Source organism: Gobius niger (assembly GCF_951799975.1).
Source record: "Gobius niger genome assembly, chromosome: 3".
NCBI classification, from domain to species: domain Eukaryota; kingdom Metazoa; phylum Chordata; class Actinopteri; order Gobiiformes; family Gobiidae; genus Gobius; species Gobius niger.
Genome location: NC_136854.1, coordinates 45,076,500 through 45,096,327, shown reverse-complemented (window position 1 = coordinate 45,096,327; position 19,828 = coordinate 45,076,500). Strand labels below are relative to the sequence as shown.

General features: G+C 40.4%; 1 protein-coding gene across 1 annotated transcript in view; it reads right to left on the bottom strand.

The window, feature by feature from the left end:
* Positions 1-19,828, bottom strand: part of LOC306961125 (uncharacterized protein) — a gene marked incomplete at its 3' end in the record, with an annotated part of 44,942 nt that overhangs the window by 5,706 nt on the left and 19,408 nt on the right. Inside the window, exon 4 of the mRNA XM_079553741.1 lies at positions 7,214-7,331. Within this exon, the coding sequence (XP_079409867.1) occupies positions 7,214-7,331 (118 nt within the window). The remainder of the gene's footprint in view (positions 1-7,213; positions 7,332-19,828) is intronic.

Sequence of the window (19,828 nt, the reverse complement as noted above, 5' to 3'; positions counted from 1 at the left end):
AAAGAAAGTTAAAAGATGCTAAATCTCAAAAGAGCTTCAGGACTCGTTTACCATGAGGTTCCTTCTCTCTACGAGCAGTTGTTTTGTAAATATCGCTCACTTCTGTAGTGAATTACAACCGTTCTCTGCACAACAGTGAGACGGTTCGACACTTCCTGCACACCTGGATGCAGCGCGTGGCCCCGCCCCCCCGGCCCCTCCCGGCCCCCCAGCTGTTCCCCTGTCTGTGCCAACGCTGACCCCTCCAGTTCCTCAGGATTTTACCGAGAGAGTTTGTAGCACTGCTCAGAAATCCCCCCCCCCCCCGCCGCCTTTAGCATCACGAGAAAGACGAGCTACTTTTTCCATCAAACTATATTCGATACATTCTATAAGAGTAGACTATTAGAGGTGGTATATCTGTAGAAACGAATCCATAGAGGTAGACGTAGTCAGAGGAAAGTTCTATTTATTTTCGCAACAACAAAAAAAAAAAAAGAAAAATCCCAGTGCGTCGCGCGAGAGCTATGCAGAACCTCATCGCCGCATAGTCTTACTTTCAAAGTCGTTCTAGAAAACCGCGAATATAGGAAGAAAAAACAACAAATGTGAAGACTTTTTTTTGTTTTTTTAAGCACACGCCACGAACTTCCGAGGCTGCCCCCCGCCCGCCCGCCCGCCCGCTCGCTGCTCCGATGAAAAACAACAAAAAAACGCCGTGTTTTTTTTTTTTTAAAAGGACAAATTGCTGAGAAAAAAAAAAAAGGTTTCAAAGTGGTGGAGCGCGAAAGCGGACGCTCCAAAAGCAGTGCCTTCTGTAACAAACCCATCCCGTTGTTCTAAAGAAAAACATGTCACGGTCGAAAAAAGCGCCTTAAAAAAAACAACAACATCAGAAACAGAGGAAACGCCAAGAGACAAACCCACGACGTTTAGACGCTGAAGGAGAAGTAAGTGTAAGGGTGGGGAGTTCTGGGAAGTCTGTGACGCCAACAATCAATCAGTCAGCCGGCGTTCCTTTATCCACGAGTCTCATGTGATAAAACATCGGGACCTTTGCAATAAATCGATCGATCTTGAGTGGAAACGGCATCACTAGCATAAAATAAGTCACGTCACTGAATAATCTGGGACTTTTTTACTGCTCCAATGTGTAACGCCTCACTCTAGCTCCGCCTTTCACTCAGAACAAGCTCCTCCCACCTGTAACAGTAATAGTTTAGTAGTTCTCCTGTTGATTTGGCAGGAGATGCACTACAAAAAATATCAAGCATTGTCTTAAATGACTTGAATTGAGGAAATGTTTCTTGTTTCGAGCGGTTTTCACTCATTTAGACACTTTTCCTGATCGGACCCAGTTTGCTTTGCTTGTTTGAGGACATTTCAGACCAGTTCTAGGGTAAATCTCGCTTGAAATAAGAAAGTAAAATTGCCAATGAGATAAGACCAATTTTCTTTCCCCATTGGCAAAGAAAATGACCTGAAATAAGGACGAAATGTATCGAAACGAGTCAGAAACATCTCAGAACAAGTGAAATAATCCGGGACAAATGCCCAACAACTTCTGAACTTTTTGTCATTTTTTTGTATTTTTTTTGTATTTTTTTGTCAAATTTTTATCACATTTTTGTCATTTTTTCCAATTTTTTTCTTCAGTTTTTTGTCATTTTTTTGTCAATTTTTTGTAATTTTTTTGTTATATTTTCTATTTTTTTTGGTCAGTTTTTTGTCATTTTTTCGTCAAATTTTCATCACATTTTTTGTCATTTTTTCGTCATTTTTTCGTCCATTTTTTATCAATTTTTTGTCATATTTTTGTCATTTTTTTGTCATTTTTTTGTCATTTTTTTGTCATTTTTTGTATTTTTTTTTTGGTCAGTTTTTTGTCATTTTTTCGTCCAATTTTCATCACATTTTTTGTCATTTTTTGTAATTTTTTCGTCATTTTTTCGTCCATTTTTTATCAATTTTTTTGTCATATTTTTGTCAAATTTAAATGAGTTGAATTGAGGAAATGTTTCTTGTTTTGTCGGTTTTCACTCATTTAGACACTTTTCCTGATCGGACCCAGTTTGCTTTGCTTGTTTGAGGACATTTCAGACCAGTTCTAGGGTAAATCTCGCTTGAAATAAGAAAGTAAAATTGCCAATGAGACAAGACCAATGTTCTTTCCCCATTGGCAAAGAAAATGACCTGAAATAAGGACGAAATGTATCGAAACGAGTCAGAAACATCTCAGAACAAGTGAAATAATCCGGGACAAATGCCCAACAACTTCTTAACCAGTCACAACAACTAACATGTGGATTATTGTGCTCAGACTGAGAAGTTTATACTGATCTAGTTAAACACTTTTTGCAGTGTGGAAAGTTACCGTGCGATATTCCTTAATGTTTCCGCACACAGATTGGCGGACCGTGCGTTTCTCTGATTGGTTGATCCGCCCGTCAGAGGTTAAACCGAATGCCAGAAGGATTGGAAAAGCATTCAGTCTGGCTGGCCGGGCTACGCAGATAAAGCAATCGGTGAAGGTTTCCAAACACGTGGCCTCCTTTTGTTGAGTCTAGACAAGTGCTTTGGCCATGATAGACACAGACGGCATCTCTGGAATCGCCCATATATGCTCATTTTTTAAAACAGTTAATGTAAATTTTCTCTAATTATTCAAAAACTACTGTAACAAACCCTGAATTATGAATATAGTTTTCTACTAAATAATGATACAAAGACATGGGGAGGAGCAAAGTGGTTCAACAGCCCATAAACACATGAATAACGGAGAATGCTAACTTGATGCTACATGTTAGCATCGGGCTAATGCTAACGGTTAGCTAGCGCTTGCTACAACTGCCGTTTTTTCACTTATACGGAATGATCTGGAGCGACAAAATATCCATATGGGCCCGATTTACACTTGACTTTATTTATGTGATAAATAAGTTGATATTCCACCAGAAAATGGCTTAAAAGAGTGGGAAGATTCTTTTTTCCCCCTCGGCGAAGCCACGCCCCCTTCTATGACGAGATGCCGTCTGTATCTATAGTGGGAGGGGCGTGGTCTAACGAGGGGGGAGGGAAGTCCGTTATGGGAATCATCATTTGTAACTGTTTTAGACGCTTCTGGCGGAGAAACAGATAAAGTAAAGCAAAATCAGGTCCTTATGGATGTTTTGAAACAGCAGACGAAGTGGAGAAATGGCGCTCTGAACTGGCCATTAGCATGTAGCATGGAGCTAACGTTAGGATTATGGTTGGTTAGCGCTAGATCGTGTGCTCCGGAGGGACGGTCTGCTGTGAGTTTGTGTAGATCTATGAGTTGGTTTGTCTAAAAATACAAATAATCCTAATCCTTAAGGTTAACCCCTTAACTCCCGCCTGAACCGAGCACATTTTCTCCAGTTTGGCTTTACCCCAATCCAAAAGCTTCAGGGAAAAAGGTGTGAAAATAGCAATAAAACAATGATGGAAATGTGTCAAAAAAGTGACGAAAAATTTATGAAAAAGTGGCAAAAATGTCACAAAAATGTCACAAAAAATGGACAAAAAATGATTAAAAATTGACGAAAAAATGTCAAAAATGTGACAATTTGTGACAAAAAAATTAGAAAAATGTGACAAAAAAAGTGAGAAAACATTGACAAAAATTGACGAAAAATTTATGAAAAAGTGGCAAAAACGTCACAAAAATGCCACAAAAAATGGACAAAAAAATGATTAAAAATGGACGAAAAAATGTCAAAAATGTAACAAAAAAAGTGACAAAAAATTTATGAAAAAGTGGCAAAAATGTCACAAAAAATTGACCAAAAAATGATTAAAAATTGACGAAAAATTGACGAAAAATTGACGAAAAAATGTCAAAAATGTGACAAAAAAAGTGACAAAAAATTGATTAAAAATTGACGAAAAAATGACAAAAATCTGATAAAAAATTACAAAAAAGTTACAAAAACGAGTTGAACACCCAACCAAAAAATGTTGGAAAAAAAATGTGATGACGTGAGGAAAAAGCTCCTCTGGGTTCAGGCGGGAGTTCAGAGGTTAACCATTTCCCTGGCCCTGACCTTCATTTGTGTCATGATATCTCACGTTTTCACAGCAGACCGTCCCTCCGGAGCAGAACATCCAGCACTGACCATTATGGTTAGCACCCCCTGTTATATGTACAAATGTGGGCCGTCGAACTGCTTTGTCGTTCTCCGTGTCTCTTTATTTGGAAGGAAATACATCCATGAAGCGATGTTGGAGCGATCACGGAAGGAGGAGCGTTTGAACGTTTGTGGGCGTTTCCCAAAGATGCGTCTGTGTCTGTGCTCGGACAAGAACAGGCCTTTCAGAGCAGAACCTTTAGTGAAGTCAATAGGCTCGTTGCTATGCTAGCTCCTCTGACCTGAAGGTGTGAGCGCCAGTACTTCCCGTCTGTTTTCTTTTCCTGGAATAATAATCATGTTGTCTAAAGATTACGTTGTGGGCGAGGAGTTCCCGGTCGATGATCATTTTCTGTGTGTTCAAATCATGATGTAGCGAGTTCAGAGGAGACGCCTGTGATCGTAAAGGGTTGATAGTTTGTTTTGAAGCTAAAGGCTAACATGCTATCAAAAAATATACATAAAAAGGCACTATTTCAAATTGTGTAATGCACAGTTTCTCCAGTTTGGCTTTGAGACGAAAACAATGATGGAAATGGGACAAAAAACTGAGAAAACATTGGCAAAAAGTGACGAAAAATTGATGAAAAAGAGGCAAAAATGTGACCAAAAAAAATGACAAAAATTTGATTAAAAAAATGACGAAAAAATGACCAAAATGTGATACAAATTTGACCAAAAAAAATTGACAGAAAAGGATAAAATTTTGGCAAAAATTTTTCAAAAATGAGATTAAAAATTGACAAAAAAAATGGCAAAAATGTGACTAAAAAAAAGACAAAAATTTGGTGAATTTGAAAAAAATTTACGAAAAAATAAAAACAAATGTGACAAAAAAATGACAAAAAAGTTTCAAAAATGAGTTGAACACCCAACAAAAAAATTATGGAAAAAAAAAAGTGATGACGTGAGGAAAAAGATCCTCTCGGTTCAGGCGGGAGTTACAGAGTTTAAATTAGCCTTTAGCTTCAAGACAAACTCCCTGATCCTCACAAACACAAACGTCTCCTCTATGGAAATATTTCTACCAAAAACTCACTGGTCTGAGCTCATCTTAATGGACATGAATACAAACAGGAAGTACTCGCGGCCACTATTTCAAATTGTGTAATGCACATTTTCTCCAGTTTGGCTTTACCCCAATCCAAAAGCTTCTGGGAAAAAGCTGTGAAAATAGCAACAAAACTGAGACGAAAACAATGATGGAAATGGGACAAAAAAGTGAGAAAACATTGACAAAAAGTGACGAAAAATTGATGAAAAAGAGGCAAAAATGTGACCAAGAAAATGACAAAAGTTTGATTAAAAAAATGACGAAAAAATGACCAAAATGTGATACAAATTTGACCAAAAAAATTGATAGAAAAAGACAAAATTTTGGCAAAAAAAAATCAAAAATGTGACTAAAAATTTATGAAAAAGTGGCAAAAATGTCACAAAAATGTCACTAAAATGGACCAAAAAATGGACCAAAAAATGTCAAAAATGTGACAAAAAAATGATTAAAAATTGACGAAAAATTGACGAAAAATTGACGAAAAAATGTCAAAAATGTGACAAAAAAAGTGAGAAAACATTGACAAAAAAGTTACGAAAAATTTATGAAAAAGTGGCAAAAACGTCACAAAAATGTCACAAAAAATGGACAAAAAAATGATTAAAAATTGACGAAAAATTGACGAAAAATTGACGAAAAAATGTCAAAAAAGTTTCAAAAATGAGTTGAACACCCAACAAAAAAATGATGAAAAAAAAAATGTGATGACGTGAGAAAAAAGATCCTCTGGGTTCAGGCGGGAGTTACAGAGTTTAAATTAGCCTTTAGCTTCAAGACAAACTCACTGATCCTTATAAACACAAATGTCTCCTCTATGGTCTGAGCTAATCTTAATGGAAATGAACACAAACAGGAAGTACTCGCGGCCACAGCTTCAGCTCAGAGGAACTAGCGTAGCCACATTGTGCAACAAGTCGTATCCGCTCCATCCCTTTGGCACCGAATCTAAAACATGCACAACAGTCTAAATCTACGCTCTGGGATCCTTCCTCACAGATTCATGTAGAAACCCCTCACTTACTTCTCCTTTAAGACCCGCCCCCCCCCGCCCCCTTTCCTGGCTCCTCGCCGTTTTCGAGGCGCGGCACAAGCTTCAGGTCGGTGTGTGAGGTTTACAGAGGTGCGAAGGGGAAAACTCAGGGCTCTCCACAACAGAGAGAGGCTGCTGGCGGTACGAGTCGCACGTGTTTTCAGAAACGGCATGGCATCTGACGTAACCTGCACGTAAACCGTCCCAGAACACCAACCCATGCTCCATCCGCTTAGACGCGCCCCGGGGAACCAGGCGGCCGGCGATTCGGGCGGAACCGAGCTTTTCCATCGGGACAAAAACACGGACAAACAGGAAGTTACCAGGGCTGGGACAGAATCTCCTATCGCAATACTGTCAATACTTTCAATACTTTCAATACTTTCAATACTTTCAACACTTTCCATACTGTCAATACTTTCAATACTTTCATTACTTTCAATACTTTCAATACTTTCAATACTTTCAATACTTTCAATACTTTCAATACTTGTAACAGCTACACAGCACTTTGTTACATGTTGTGTTAATGCACTTCAATCTGAACACTTTGGTTTATAGACTTTGGACACAGGACTTTATGCACATTTTAAGCTTAACATGTTACTTATCATAATTACTTACTGTATATAAGTAATACTCGGCCCCTGAGTATCGTGATGTGTATCGGCTCGTGAAAAAAGTGGATCGTCCCAGCCCTAGAATTTACGTAGTATTTTAACTGGGTCAGACTTCTGAAAAGATTCAGGCGTTTTATTTTCTTGCAATAAGAATATTTGTCCTTCATGTTGAGAAAAAACATCAACAATAGTTTTAAATTAACTAAAGTAAAGAAAAAAAGCTTGTCTTATGGTCAAATCAAGGACAAACTGACATTTATTTACTGTTAATCCCTTTAATCATCCATCACTAAGTTCTAGATTACTGTTGCAATGTGCCCACACTTCATTACACATTCTCCTGAAGTCTTGAAGCCGTGACATGGTGGTCAGCACTTACCATAGCGAGGCCTTCCTGTGTGGAGTTTGGATCTTCTCTCCTCGTCACAAGAGGTGAATCTTCCAGGTGATTCTGACAATCAGCCTCCACATCTGGAGGTTTGTCCTCGGGCGCTGCCCTGCAAAGGAAGGGTCAAACGCAGAGGGAACATTTTCCCATGAGAACAACCTCACCTTTACCCTCTGGGGTATTCTGAATCTCAGCGGGACTTTCCTGGTTACATAAAGACCATACTCTATTTACATAAAGACCAGACTCTATTCTATCAACGACGTTTAAGTAGAAATAGCTACGTAAAGCAAGTCAATCAATCAGTCAAACTTTATTTATAAAGCACTTTTCATACCAAAAGTGCTTTATAAATTACAACATTTAAAACAATACGCCCGACACAGCCTCCCATCCCCGCGAATATATACAAACGTTACACACAAACCTTTACCCCACCGTCTACACACACACACACCCTCACTAACGCACACATAATCCTGTACTTCTATCTCAGTGAGGACACTCAAAGCCCGTTTCCACCAGGCTGGTGCCGGTGCTGGTTCTGGGCCAGTTCCAGTTTCAGAACCGGTTCTTTTGTTTTCCACTGAAGAAACCCCGGCTCTTGGTTCCAAAATCTGGTGCCGGTCGGGAACCAGTTAAAAGCTGGACCAAGAAACGAGCAGCAGTGATGTCAGCGGCTGGGGGCGTGGCTCTCTCCTCCAACAACCAATCAATATTAGTTAGAACTTCCTGGAGAAGCCAAAACAGTCTCTGTGGAGGAAACTGTTGTTTTGCTTTATGCTCTTCAGCTAAAACAAGAGTTAGAAAGAAGAAATCAGAATGTTAACGGCTGCCGTGACTGAAACATGAACTGATTTTTCTGTGTTTTATAACCAGAAGGGGCTGTAGTGAGATGTTACTATCCATGTTTGATGTTGACTTCCCAAAGCGTTGCTATGACAACAGGCAGAGCTCTCATTTTGGTGGGAAACCAAGTCAGTGTGGAACCAACCCGGCACCAGAACCAGCCCAGAACCAACACCTTGGTGGAAAAGCCCTCTCATAGACTTAATGTATTACCCAGACCCTAACCTTAATCCTAGCCTTTACCCTAGAACCACATCTTGACCCTCAAACAGTCCTTCAAAGAAGTGAGGACCACCAAAAATGTCCTCACTTAGTTGGTTAAAAACTCAAACTGGTCCTCACAATGTCGTAATTACAAGAACACATACACAGAACAACATAAATAGATATATAAGGCTGGGTACAGATGGACACAAGTGGAAACCCCATTTGAGGAGCTGCTGGGAGTAGCAGTCCAGCGCAGCTACAGGGAACTGACCCACGAGGGCACTGACCCACGAGGGCACTGACCCACGAGGGCACTGACCCGGGACGATCAGTATCAACGCTATATCTCCACATACGCCTGATTAGTCCGATGGAAAAGCCTCCGCTCCCCCCGTAAAGCCGCCGGCCGCGCTTCCCCGAGCTGCTCGTGTCTAACGGCGCTCCTGCCTCGCACCAACACCCGCCTCCGAAGAAGCGTGTTGTCCCCAAAGGCAGGCCCTACCCTCCATCCCCCCCTCCTCCATCTTAACCCGCACACGCGAGCAGATCCAACATGGCCGACACACAACACTGCGGTGGCATGTTGCGTGCGGTAGCAAAGTCTCCTCCTCCAACGCTTTGTTCATGTTTTAGGGACGGCTCGTCGTGGGGCGAAGTTAAAACGGAACAAAAACACCCATCCACTTTGGTGAAATTGTGTCGACGGATGTTTAAAGGGCTCTGTTTCCAGAAGGCGTGGGGTTCTCGTGCAGGAAGTCTCGATAATGTAGCCAGAGTCTGTGCGGCGGGAAGAGTTTTCAGAGGGCCACGGATAGAAAGACAAAGAAGGAGAAACTGAGAGTAAATCTGGGGCGGGGGGCAGCAGCGGAGGTCGAAACTATAAAACAAACAGAACACAATTTCGATGGCACTGGACTCGCCGGCGTAGCTCATCCCCTTCAGATGCCATGTGGTCATTCCATCCCGCTCATCTTTCGCCGAGGCGGTTTCGCGAAGCAGAGAAACTGTGGACAAAGAGGTTTTACTGCTGGAGCAAAGTCTGTCGCAAAAGAACGCAGCAGAGATGACGATCGTGCGAAGGGTTCGAAGGTCACGGATTCCCAAACCGTGTGGAGTTTTAGCAAAGTGTTTTATCTAAGATTCCCCCGTTTTGCCGCCAGTGTTCCTCGTTTTCGCTTTGGTTGTTTGAGTTTCTGGATGAACGAACTGCCTGAGCAAATCGAGTCTGAGATGAGTCACCGATCTGACGACTTGACTCTGGACTTGACTTGAAAAGACTTGACTCTTCTCTTCTGTTATCGAGCCACACCATGAAAAGTATTTAAAGGGGGAGACACTGCAGGAAAACTGATTATTTTCCACTTGGTTCACGCTGACTTTCACCAGGAAACAGACAAAAGAACCAGTGCGGTGAAGATTAGCTCAATGTTTGTCCATAGATTCAAGAACTTCAAGGCCCGTTTTCTCACATCTGCACCTGTTACAGCCATTACAGATGTTCCAGGTCTTTACTTAAACCCTTAACTCCCACCTGAACCGAGCACATTTTCTCCAGTTTGGCTTTACCCCAATCCAAAAGCTTCTGGAAAAAAGTTTTGGAAATAGTAACAAAACTGAGACGAAAACAATGATGGAAACGTGACAAAAAAGTGAGAAAACTTAGACAAAAAACAGACAAAAAAGTGACGAAAAATTGATTAAAATGTGGCAAAAATGTCACAAAAAGATCACAACAAATTGACAAAAATTTGACCAAAAAAATGACCAAAATGTGACAAAAAAATGACCAAAATTTGATTTTAAAAAATGACCAAAAAATGACAAAAAAAGGACAAAAAAGTTGCAAAAATGAGTTGAATAGCCAACAAAAAAATGATGGAAAATTGCAACAAAACTGAGACGAAAACAATGATGGAAATGTGACAAAAAAGTGAGAAAACATTGATGAAAAAGTGGCAAAAATGTCACAAGAGATTGACAAAAATGTGATAACAATTTGACCAAAAAATGACCAAAAATGTGACAAAAATGTGATAAAAATTGGACAAAAAAACAGACATAAAAAATTACAAAAATGTGATAAAAAATTTGCCATAAATTACAAAAAAATGATTAAAAAAAAGTTGCAAAAATGAGTTGAAAACCCAACAAAAAAATGACGGGAAAAAAATCTGATGACGTGAGGACAAAGATCCTCTCGGTTAAGGCGGGAGTTAAGAGGTTAAGTTCATAGAGATTTTTCAGTATCATCAAATTCCGTCCTGTTTCCTTGAGTTTTGTTTTCAATCCCCAAAACAAGCATCTGATTGAGTTTCACTAAAAGACAAAGGCGATATCCAACAAAACCCCCAAAAACTCTTGCATTTGTGTTCAATATGTCACAGAATAAACCCATCCATCTGAACCTGGATCTAACCATTCACCAGATTCCATAAATATATTCATGTCAAAGTGATTTCCTTAGATTCTGATTTGTTTCCTGCGTCTCGACTTGACCTCCAGAGACTTGGACTCAGCTCGGACTCGACGTGGTCCCGCCTCCGACCGGCCACGCCCCCGTTCCCCCGTGGTCGTGGGTCGCCTCAGTGCCTTCCTCCTCCTCCTCCTCCTCTGACATCATCATCACCATCTGTCTCCGCCCCCTCACTTCCTGTTCATCTCTGTATAAACTTCATAAACTTTGGACAAACCCTCGTCTCCATCTCATTCTTTGTCTCATGTCTTTGTCTCTGTTCACCCACTCCCTTCACGTCCATGCGTTTCATACGCTGCACCTCGAGGAGCCGCTGGTAAAACGGCTTCACCCACGAGTAGCTGAGCACGAGGAGCACGTGTGGTCTGGAATGTTCCGCGATGTGGTTCGAAAAGGCTCTGAACCCCTTAACCCCCGCCTGAACCGAGCACATGTTCTCCAGTTTGGCTTCACCCCAGTTTAAAAGCTTCTGGGAAAAAGCAACAAAACTGAGACGAAAACAATGATGGAAACGTGACAAAAAAGTGACGAAAAAGTGATGAAAAAATGGCAAAAATGTCACAAGAAATTGACAAGAAATTGACGAAAAAATAACAGAAATGTGACAAAAAAATGACAAAAATGTGACGAAAAAATGACAAAAATGTGACGAAAAAATGACAAAAATGTGATAAAAAAATGACAAAAATGTGACAAAAAAATGACAAAAATGTGACAAAAATGTGATACAAATTTGACCAAAAAATGACAAAAATGTGACAAAAAAATGACAAAAATGTGACAAAAAAATGACAAAAATGTGACGAAAAAATGACAAAAATGTGACGAAAAAATGACAAAAATGTGACGAAAAAATGACAAAAATGTGACGAAAATGTGATACAAATTTGACCAAAAAATGACAAAAAATTTGATGAAAAAAAATGACGAAAAAATGACAAAAAAGTTACACAAATGAGTTGAATACCCAACAAAATAAAAGTGATGTTCAGGCGGGAGTTAAGAGGTTAAAGCATGTTCTAAATTGTGCTTCAATGTCAATATCAAGCAACAACGACCAATCGGGTTCAAACTGGCAATAAATCGAAATTTCTGTGAAAGAAAAAAATATTTTCACCACAGAGTTTGTCAAAAAGTGGAAAATGGTTTGAATCTCGTTTAGCTGCTCACTGTGTTACTGTCACTCATGGTGTCGGGTTAAAAGTACAAACAGCAAATGTTAAGTTGGTTTTCTGAGTCTTTTTGAGTTAGAGTAAAGCAGCCGATTGGATTAAATCAAACTTTTAAACATCAGTCTGTTAAACATTACAATATGAGTTAAATAAACTCAATTCAATCTAGTGTTACCGACTGAAGGGAAAGCTGCAGATCCACCCTGAGAGTGCGCCCTCTGCTGGACAGACCATCAGCTTTAGGAAGGGTGAGCGATATGTGGATCTACTTCACGCACGTGAGGAGTTAGGCTGAATTATTTATTATTTTTCATAAACACAAAAGCGTTTTATGAACAAATTAGGAAAGTGTAACTAGATGCTTCTGTTGATCGATAAAGACAACATAACCTTGAACAGCAGACGCTAATCTTTACCCAACCCTAACCCTAACAACCCTAACCCTAATCTTTACCCAACCCTAACCCCAACAACCCTAACCCTAATCTTTACCCAACCCTAACAACCCTAACCCTAATCTTTACCCAACCCTAACCCCAACAACCCTGACCCAACCCTAACCCCAACAACCTTAACCCTAATCTTAACCTAACCCTAACAATAATTGTAAAACATAAAATATGAACTAACACTGTTGTGGATCTGCTCCGTCCAGCAGAGGGCGCACTGTCACGGCAGATCCGCCTCGGCACCGGGATCTTTCTACTATTCAACTGAAGTCATTTTTAAAGTTAGTTCAACTAAACATTAGAATATAAGTTCAATAAACTTAATTTATTTAGTCATTTTTTATGTTGGCTCAACAGAAACTTCTTTCAGTGCAGGTGGAAATGTCATTTTTCTGCTCAAGGGAATGTTTTTAAATTTTAAGAAGTGGAATATGCACAGAGTTTGCGTTTTCGGCTTAAATAACATTGAAACAGAAAAACAGTCACTGAATTTGTCTAAAATGTAAAACAGATCCAGAAGCTCAGATGCTCAATATCTTTATATTCATTATCCTTCATGTTTTGTCATGTTTAAATATGGTTCAGTCATTTTTAAGCTTTCGATTATCATTTATTTTCCTGCCTCAGTATTTCAAACTTCCTCTAAATCCATCCATGTTTCTTCCATGTGTCATACCATCCCCCGACCACACGCTGGCGCTGTTGGACCATAGTTCTCTTTACTGAAGACTCAGACTCAGCTCTTTATAGTTCTCTTTACTGAAGACTCAGACTCAGCTCTTTATAGTTCTCTTTACTGAAGACTCAGACTCAGCTCTTTATAGTTCTCTTTACTGAAGACTCAGACTCAGCTCTTTATAGTTCTCTTTACTGAAGACTCAGACTCAGCTCTTTATAGTTCTCTTTACCGAAGACTCAGACTCAGCTCTTTATAGTTCTCTTTACTGAAGACTCGGACTCAGCTCTTTATAGTTCTCTTTACTGAAGACTCAGACTCAGCTCTTTATAGTTCTCTTTACCGAAGACTCAGCTCTTTATAGTTCTCTTTACTGAAGACTTTGACTCAGACCTGGCTCGGATCAGTCCTCACTCGGACTCCGATTCGAACAGAGTCAGATAAACACAGATAAACACTGGCCTCTTTCTACCAGAGAGACTCAGACTTTTGTAAAAGCCGATTCATTGAACAAGATTCTTTAGACGACACGAGCGATCGCGATGTCGAGGTTGATGAGGTTGTGTGAATGTTTTAAATAAATAATAATAACAGTTCTATGATCGGCAGTGGCGTAGCGGGTCACCTGACAACTCCCATAATGCAGTTCTCCAAGTTCTCCTCAGAACAGGAGCTGAGGTTCTTTAGGTCATGAAGAGTTAATTCACTGGTTTCACTTTAGAAACATGATCTGGTGGAGCCGTGAGTGAAAAGTCTGTCCACAGCTCGTGATAAGTGAACATCAGGGAACCAGGACTCACTGAAGCAGCAGCGCCACAGAGCACTGGTGGAGAGATGATGTAACTGCAGCTCCAAACTCCTTAGGAAGACTGTGAATATCTAAGTGTTTACTGCAGGCTTTAGAATCATGGGGGCCCCAGGCAGCCCTACGGCAAGCTACGCCTCTGTTGCCGAGCAAAACATATCGCCGAACTAAACAACAGTGATCGCTCGTAGACAATTCATACATAAAATACCGTCTTCACGCTCCTGCGCACTTAAAGCTGCTTAAATAGTCCCGAAAATGTCATGTTGGAAAGTGTGGAAGTCGTAGTTTTGCATCAGAAAAGACCGACTGGTTTGTAGACCGTAAAAGATCGTTACGGCCCAAAGAAAAGGGTGACCAGATGTTCCAGTTTACCCGGGACCAGATCAAACATCAGACTCAGAACTCAAGCTTCAAAAAGGCATTTAAATTATATAAACGTGTAGTTATTTGCTCTGTGGAATCAAGTTAAAATACTGAAGTCTTTGCTGCAGGAAATAAGTGTTCGTAAAAATGAGTTTGCGGCTTCAAAAAGGTGAAAACGTCAGGGACAAACCTTCTTCTTCCTCGCTGTGAGTCAGTTACATTTGACAGAACATCCTCACAGCGCCACCTGCTGTCCTGGAGATCTGGATCTTTCATCAGCCTCTTGTTCCGCAGTCAAAACCTCAGCGTTTCCACAGTTTGACGTCACTCGGATCCACTCATGTTTCACACTCGTCCTGTCCCTGTGATCTGCAGCTTCACAAACTCAACTCCCACTTTGACCCCCCCGGAAAACGACTCACGACTCACGACTCACTCGACTGCAGAAACGTTTAACTCTATTCAGTCACATTTAACTCTGTTCTGTGATTGAAGCTGTTGAGGAAAGCTATTTCGAGGCACATCCCTTTGTAATTATTTCATGAATCGTAATAAAAACTGTCCTTATTGGAGAAATCACAGTGACGCTTTTATAATAATAATAAGGTAATCGTGGACGTTCCGTGGACAGACTTTAAATGATCAGGAAACTCGGTTAGTGCAGGAGTTTGAGCCATTTTACAAAGCATTAAATTGGCATCGAATGTACATCTCATAGAATATAATAACATTGCTTGACCATTTTTACTGCACAAGTTTGTCCAAAATCTAAACATTTGGTCATAAAACACATTTAGCTTCAGTTATGGATGAAATTATACACAATGTTCTGCTCAAAAGAGTTTTGTTGTGGCTGATTTGGTTTGATATAATGTAATATTCCTCGTCATTCTTCACTTTGATCAAGTATTTGCAAATCTTCAGAAGTGAAATGTAAACCAGTGTGACAGAAACAGTGTCGTCTTGTTAGTGAAGTTGAAACGGCGAAGGCGATGAAGCCAGTACGTGGTTTAAAAAGCCATATTTCTCAAGTACAGACCGACTTCTTGACATGTTTCTAGTAAAACGAGGCGCGATGTCATTTTAAAAGTCAGATTAGAGCTCAGGGCCAAAGTGCCGGCGTTGACTGACTTTGCTGAAGCTGCGATCCAAAATGGCCGACTTCGGAAACCCTCATTTCATTTCCCATCCCATGGTAACACCCCCGACCCAGTGCGACCGGACACTCGCAGACCCACGGGCCGACCACGGGCCGACCGCGGGGCCATCGCTCACAGAGACGGGGATAGAAAAAAGCGACAGGGCGACGACAAAAGAGAAGTCTTTAATACAGATTTGCATGTGCGATGTGCATGCCACTATGTGGGGTAACAGTCAACTTCAGGAATAAAAAATACTATGAGAAAATGAAGTATATATATGTAAAAATATATATAGATAGATGTTTTTAAAGCAATGTGTTTCTTTTTCTTCTATTTTTAAAAACAAAAAAGAGTAAAATTTGAACCAAAAAAAAGAGGAGAAATGGCCGGAGGACGAGGGCAGTGGTGCGAGTTTAGCCGAGGGCGAAACATCTCTGTCTGAACCTTTCAGCTGTTTCTACAGTGCATTTTGTAACTTCAACACGACTCTTCCTAAAGACTCAATAAACTGAGAATGCATTCTACCAACCACGGCTCACGGCTCTTCTTTACCAACCACGGCTCACGGCTCTTTATTAAACCAAACACAGCTCTTCCTAAAGACTCAATAAACTGAGAATGCATTCTACCAACCACGGCTCACGGCTCTTCTTTACCAACCACGACTCACGGCTTTTTATTACCAAACACGACTCTTTTCTACCAACCACGGCTCACGGCTTTTTATTAAAACAACCACGGCTCTTTATTACCAAACACGGCTCTTTATTAAACCAACCATGACTCACGGCTCTTTATTAAACCAAACACGACTCTTCCTAAAGACTCAATAAACTGAGAATGCATTCTACCAAACACGGCTCACGGCTCTTTATTACCAAACACGGCTCTTCTTTACCAAACACGGCTCTTCTTTACCAAACACGGCTCTTCTTTACCAAACACGGCTCTTCTTTATTACCAAACACGGCTCTTCTTTACCAACCACGGCTCACGGCTCTTCTTTAACAAACCACGGCTCTTTATTAAACCAACCACGGCTCACGGCTCTTTATTAAACCAAACACGACTCTTCTTTACCAAACACGACTCTTTATTACCAAACACGGCTCTTCTTTACCAAACACGGCTCTTCTTTGCCAAACACGGCTCTTCATTACCAAACACACACCACATCACCAAAAAAAAAAAGTGATAAAAAGTTCCGAGTGTTGACTAAGGTGGACTCAGGCACAAATGTCGGCTTGTTTTAGAGCTAAAGACTAAACACCTCAGAAGTTTGAGAGCAACTTCTTCACCCTCAGACTAAAGGGCCATTGCCTCAGAGGGAGATCACCATCTTATCTGGCAACTCAGCCTGACACAGGTGTGCCGTGATGGGTCATCACCTGCAGCTGTGAGACCAGTGTCAGCCTCAGGGCGCTAAAACACAGGCTGTGCTTTCAGGGACTTTCAGGGACTTTCAGGGACTTTCAGGGACTTTCAGGGACTTTCAGGGACTTTCAGGGACTTTCAGGGACTTTCAGGGACTTTCGGCCCGACGGCTTTAGGGTCAGTGTGAATCTGAGCGCAGCACTTTCACACTGCGGCTGGAGCAGGAGGTCTCGGAGCCTGAGCCGCCCTCTGCCCCGGGGCGGGCGTGGTGTGAATGTGGCCGACCTCTGGTGAACTATCCTCACTCTGACGCGACTGACTCGAACGCTCCTGAGGACGTTTGGATTAAGCTCTGACGAGGCAACATGGATCAGCTTCAAATCATCAGGTACGCCTCTGATTTCCATCTTCCTCTTCCTTTCCTCTCCATGAGCTGATGGATTTCTCCACTCTGCGTATACATCACCCTCACTGTGACCCCTGCGTGACCCCCGCGTGACCCCCGCGTGACCCCCGCGTGACCCCCGCCTGACCCCCGCGTGACCCCCGCGTGACCCCCGCCTGACCCCCGCCTGACCCCCGCGTGACGTGCAGGAAAAGTGTGGGTTCAGGTTTGATTGTATGTTTTTATTTTACTACGTATCAGTTACAGTTACACCAGTCATAAGGTAATATCACCTGCTGCGCCTTTAAGTTTCTGCTTTTCCCGCGGTTACAAACACATCCAGAGACTTTTCTTTCTGGTTTTCATTCTGTAATAATAGTCTTTATCCTACACAGAGTCTGTTGTTGATCCATTTAAATGAAGTCTTAACAAGATTCTCTCCAGTCCAGTTCTATTTGTCTGAGCTTCCTTTGGCCACACGGGCCTTTGTGCAATATGGGATTATATTCACCAGCTCCATCATAGAAGAGAAACTTTAATAATCACAATAACACGAGTAGCGTAATGTGTTTTTATTCAGATTTACATCCACATCCCATTTTCTGTATTGAGTTTGATGAACAAAGTCAGAAAATGGGAATCCAAGCAGACGACAGGTTTCTGTGATTGAAGAAACAAAACATAAAAAAGAAACCGGGCTCAACACATGACACACATTAAACCAATCCACCACTTCCCACTGGAGGGCGCTGTGGCCACAAACAAGCTTTAATCGCATCAGCGTTTAACCCCTTAACTCCCGCCTGAACCGAGCACATTTTCTCCAGTTTGGCTTTACCCCAATCCAAAAGCTTCTGGAAAAAAGCAACAAAACTGAGACGAAAACAATGATGGAAATGTGACAAAAAAGTGACAAAAAGTTGATGAAAAAATGATGAAAAATGGATGAAAAAGTGGCAAAAATGTCACAAGAAATTGACAAAAAATGGACAAAATGTGATAACTTTAACTTTTACTACTTTGGACTGTTTTAAAAACAAATTATGGGACATTGATAAGAGGCTGATCTTTGATGTTATGTTTTAATATTCATGAACCCAGCCGCCAATGCCTTTGGGCACGACGTTTATACTTTAAAGTTGTAATACAAAAAATAAAAATAAATAAAAAATGACCAAAATGTAGCAAAAAAATGACAAAAATTTGATAAAAAATTTACGAAAAAAGATAAAAAATGTGACAAAAAATGACAAAAATGTGACAAAAATGAGTTGAAAACCCAACAAAAAAATGATGGTAAAAAAATGTGATGACGTGAGGACAAAGCTCCTCTCGGTTCAGGCGGGAGTTAAGAGGTTAAAACCAAGGTGTCAAAATAAGCCACAGAACGATTTAGTTTTGATCAGAGAAACAGGAGCTGTGTCCATTTATGAAACAAGGAAGTTTGCGTGTGTGACGCACACAAAACGTGCAGTCACATTTTTGATGTTATTTTATAATCAGAGTATTTTTAGTTGGTAGAACTTCAGTTAACGGGGATTTATAATTTAATGTATTAATGTCTTTCTTTGATTCTGAGGTTATTGCAGTATTGGGGTGCGCCACAAGGGGGCAATGTAGTGAGGAAGCAGCGGAACCGCCAGGCGGGTCCTTCTTGTCAACACGTTTGCGGCCTTCCCTCATTTTCATTTCATTTTTTTCATTTTTTTATTTATTTCATTCATTTAAAAATGCAACAGCAGCATTTAGCATGAATGAAAAGGAGCAGAAAGAAGTAAAAAACTTATAATGTCTGCCCCTAATCAACACAAAATCATTTACAGTTCCAGTTCATTTAAATGTTAAACTGTCTCATGCAGCCAACTTTTCTTTTTTTTTTTTCTTGTCCAAGACATCAAAACACAAAATACAAATACATAAATAAAGTTGATCTGCTCCTCCGCAGTGTCATATTTTTGGAACATTGATAATTTTACACATTTTTTAAACACATCAATGGACTTCGAAGTTTTAACTTTACAATCGAGACTGTTCCACAGAGCGAGAAACATCTTTCCTTTGCTGCCGATGGAAACCTGGGTTTTGTAAAAACCTCAGTACCTTTTAGTTCATATCTGCTTTTTCTCTTATTGAATCTGCTTTGTAAATGATTTGGTAAACTTTCCAGATGAGCTTTATACATGTTTTTTAAAAGGTTAAACTCTACTAATTCACAGAATTTCAGTGTTTTTAGTTGTATGAATAAAGGATTGGTCTGGTCTCTGTATCCACTTCCACTGGCGACTCTAATCGCTCTTTTCTGTAACAGAAACATGTGATTAATGTATGTTTTGCAGACACTTCCCCACACTTCAATGCAATAGGTCAGATATGGAACAATCAATGAGTTATACAACAAAAACAATGCATTCTTATTGAGAGAATCCTTGACTTTATACAGCACAGCTATTATTTGGGACACCTTTACTTTGACATTATCAATATGTACATGAAGCGAGGCTGCATCGAACAACACTCACTGCCTCTTGTCTCATCATTTCTTCCATCTCTTCAGGTAGTAACGTATAAAGCACATACAATATCACATACAACAAGATTGTTTACTATTGTGGTTGGTTATACACTGAGAAAAATAAAACATTGGCTTAATCTGCAAATTGTTTAGAAATCATTTACATCTGCATTTTACTAGTTGTTTATAATGATAT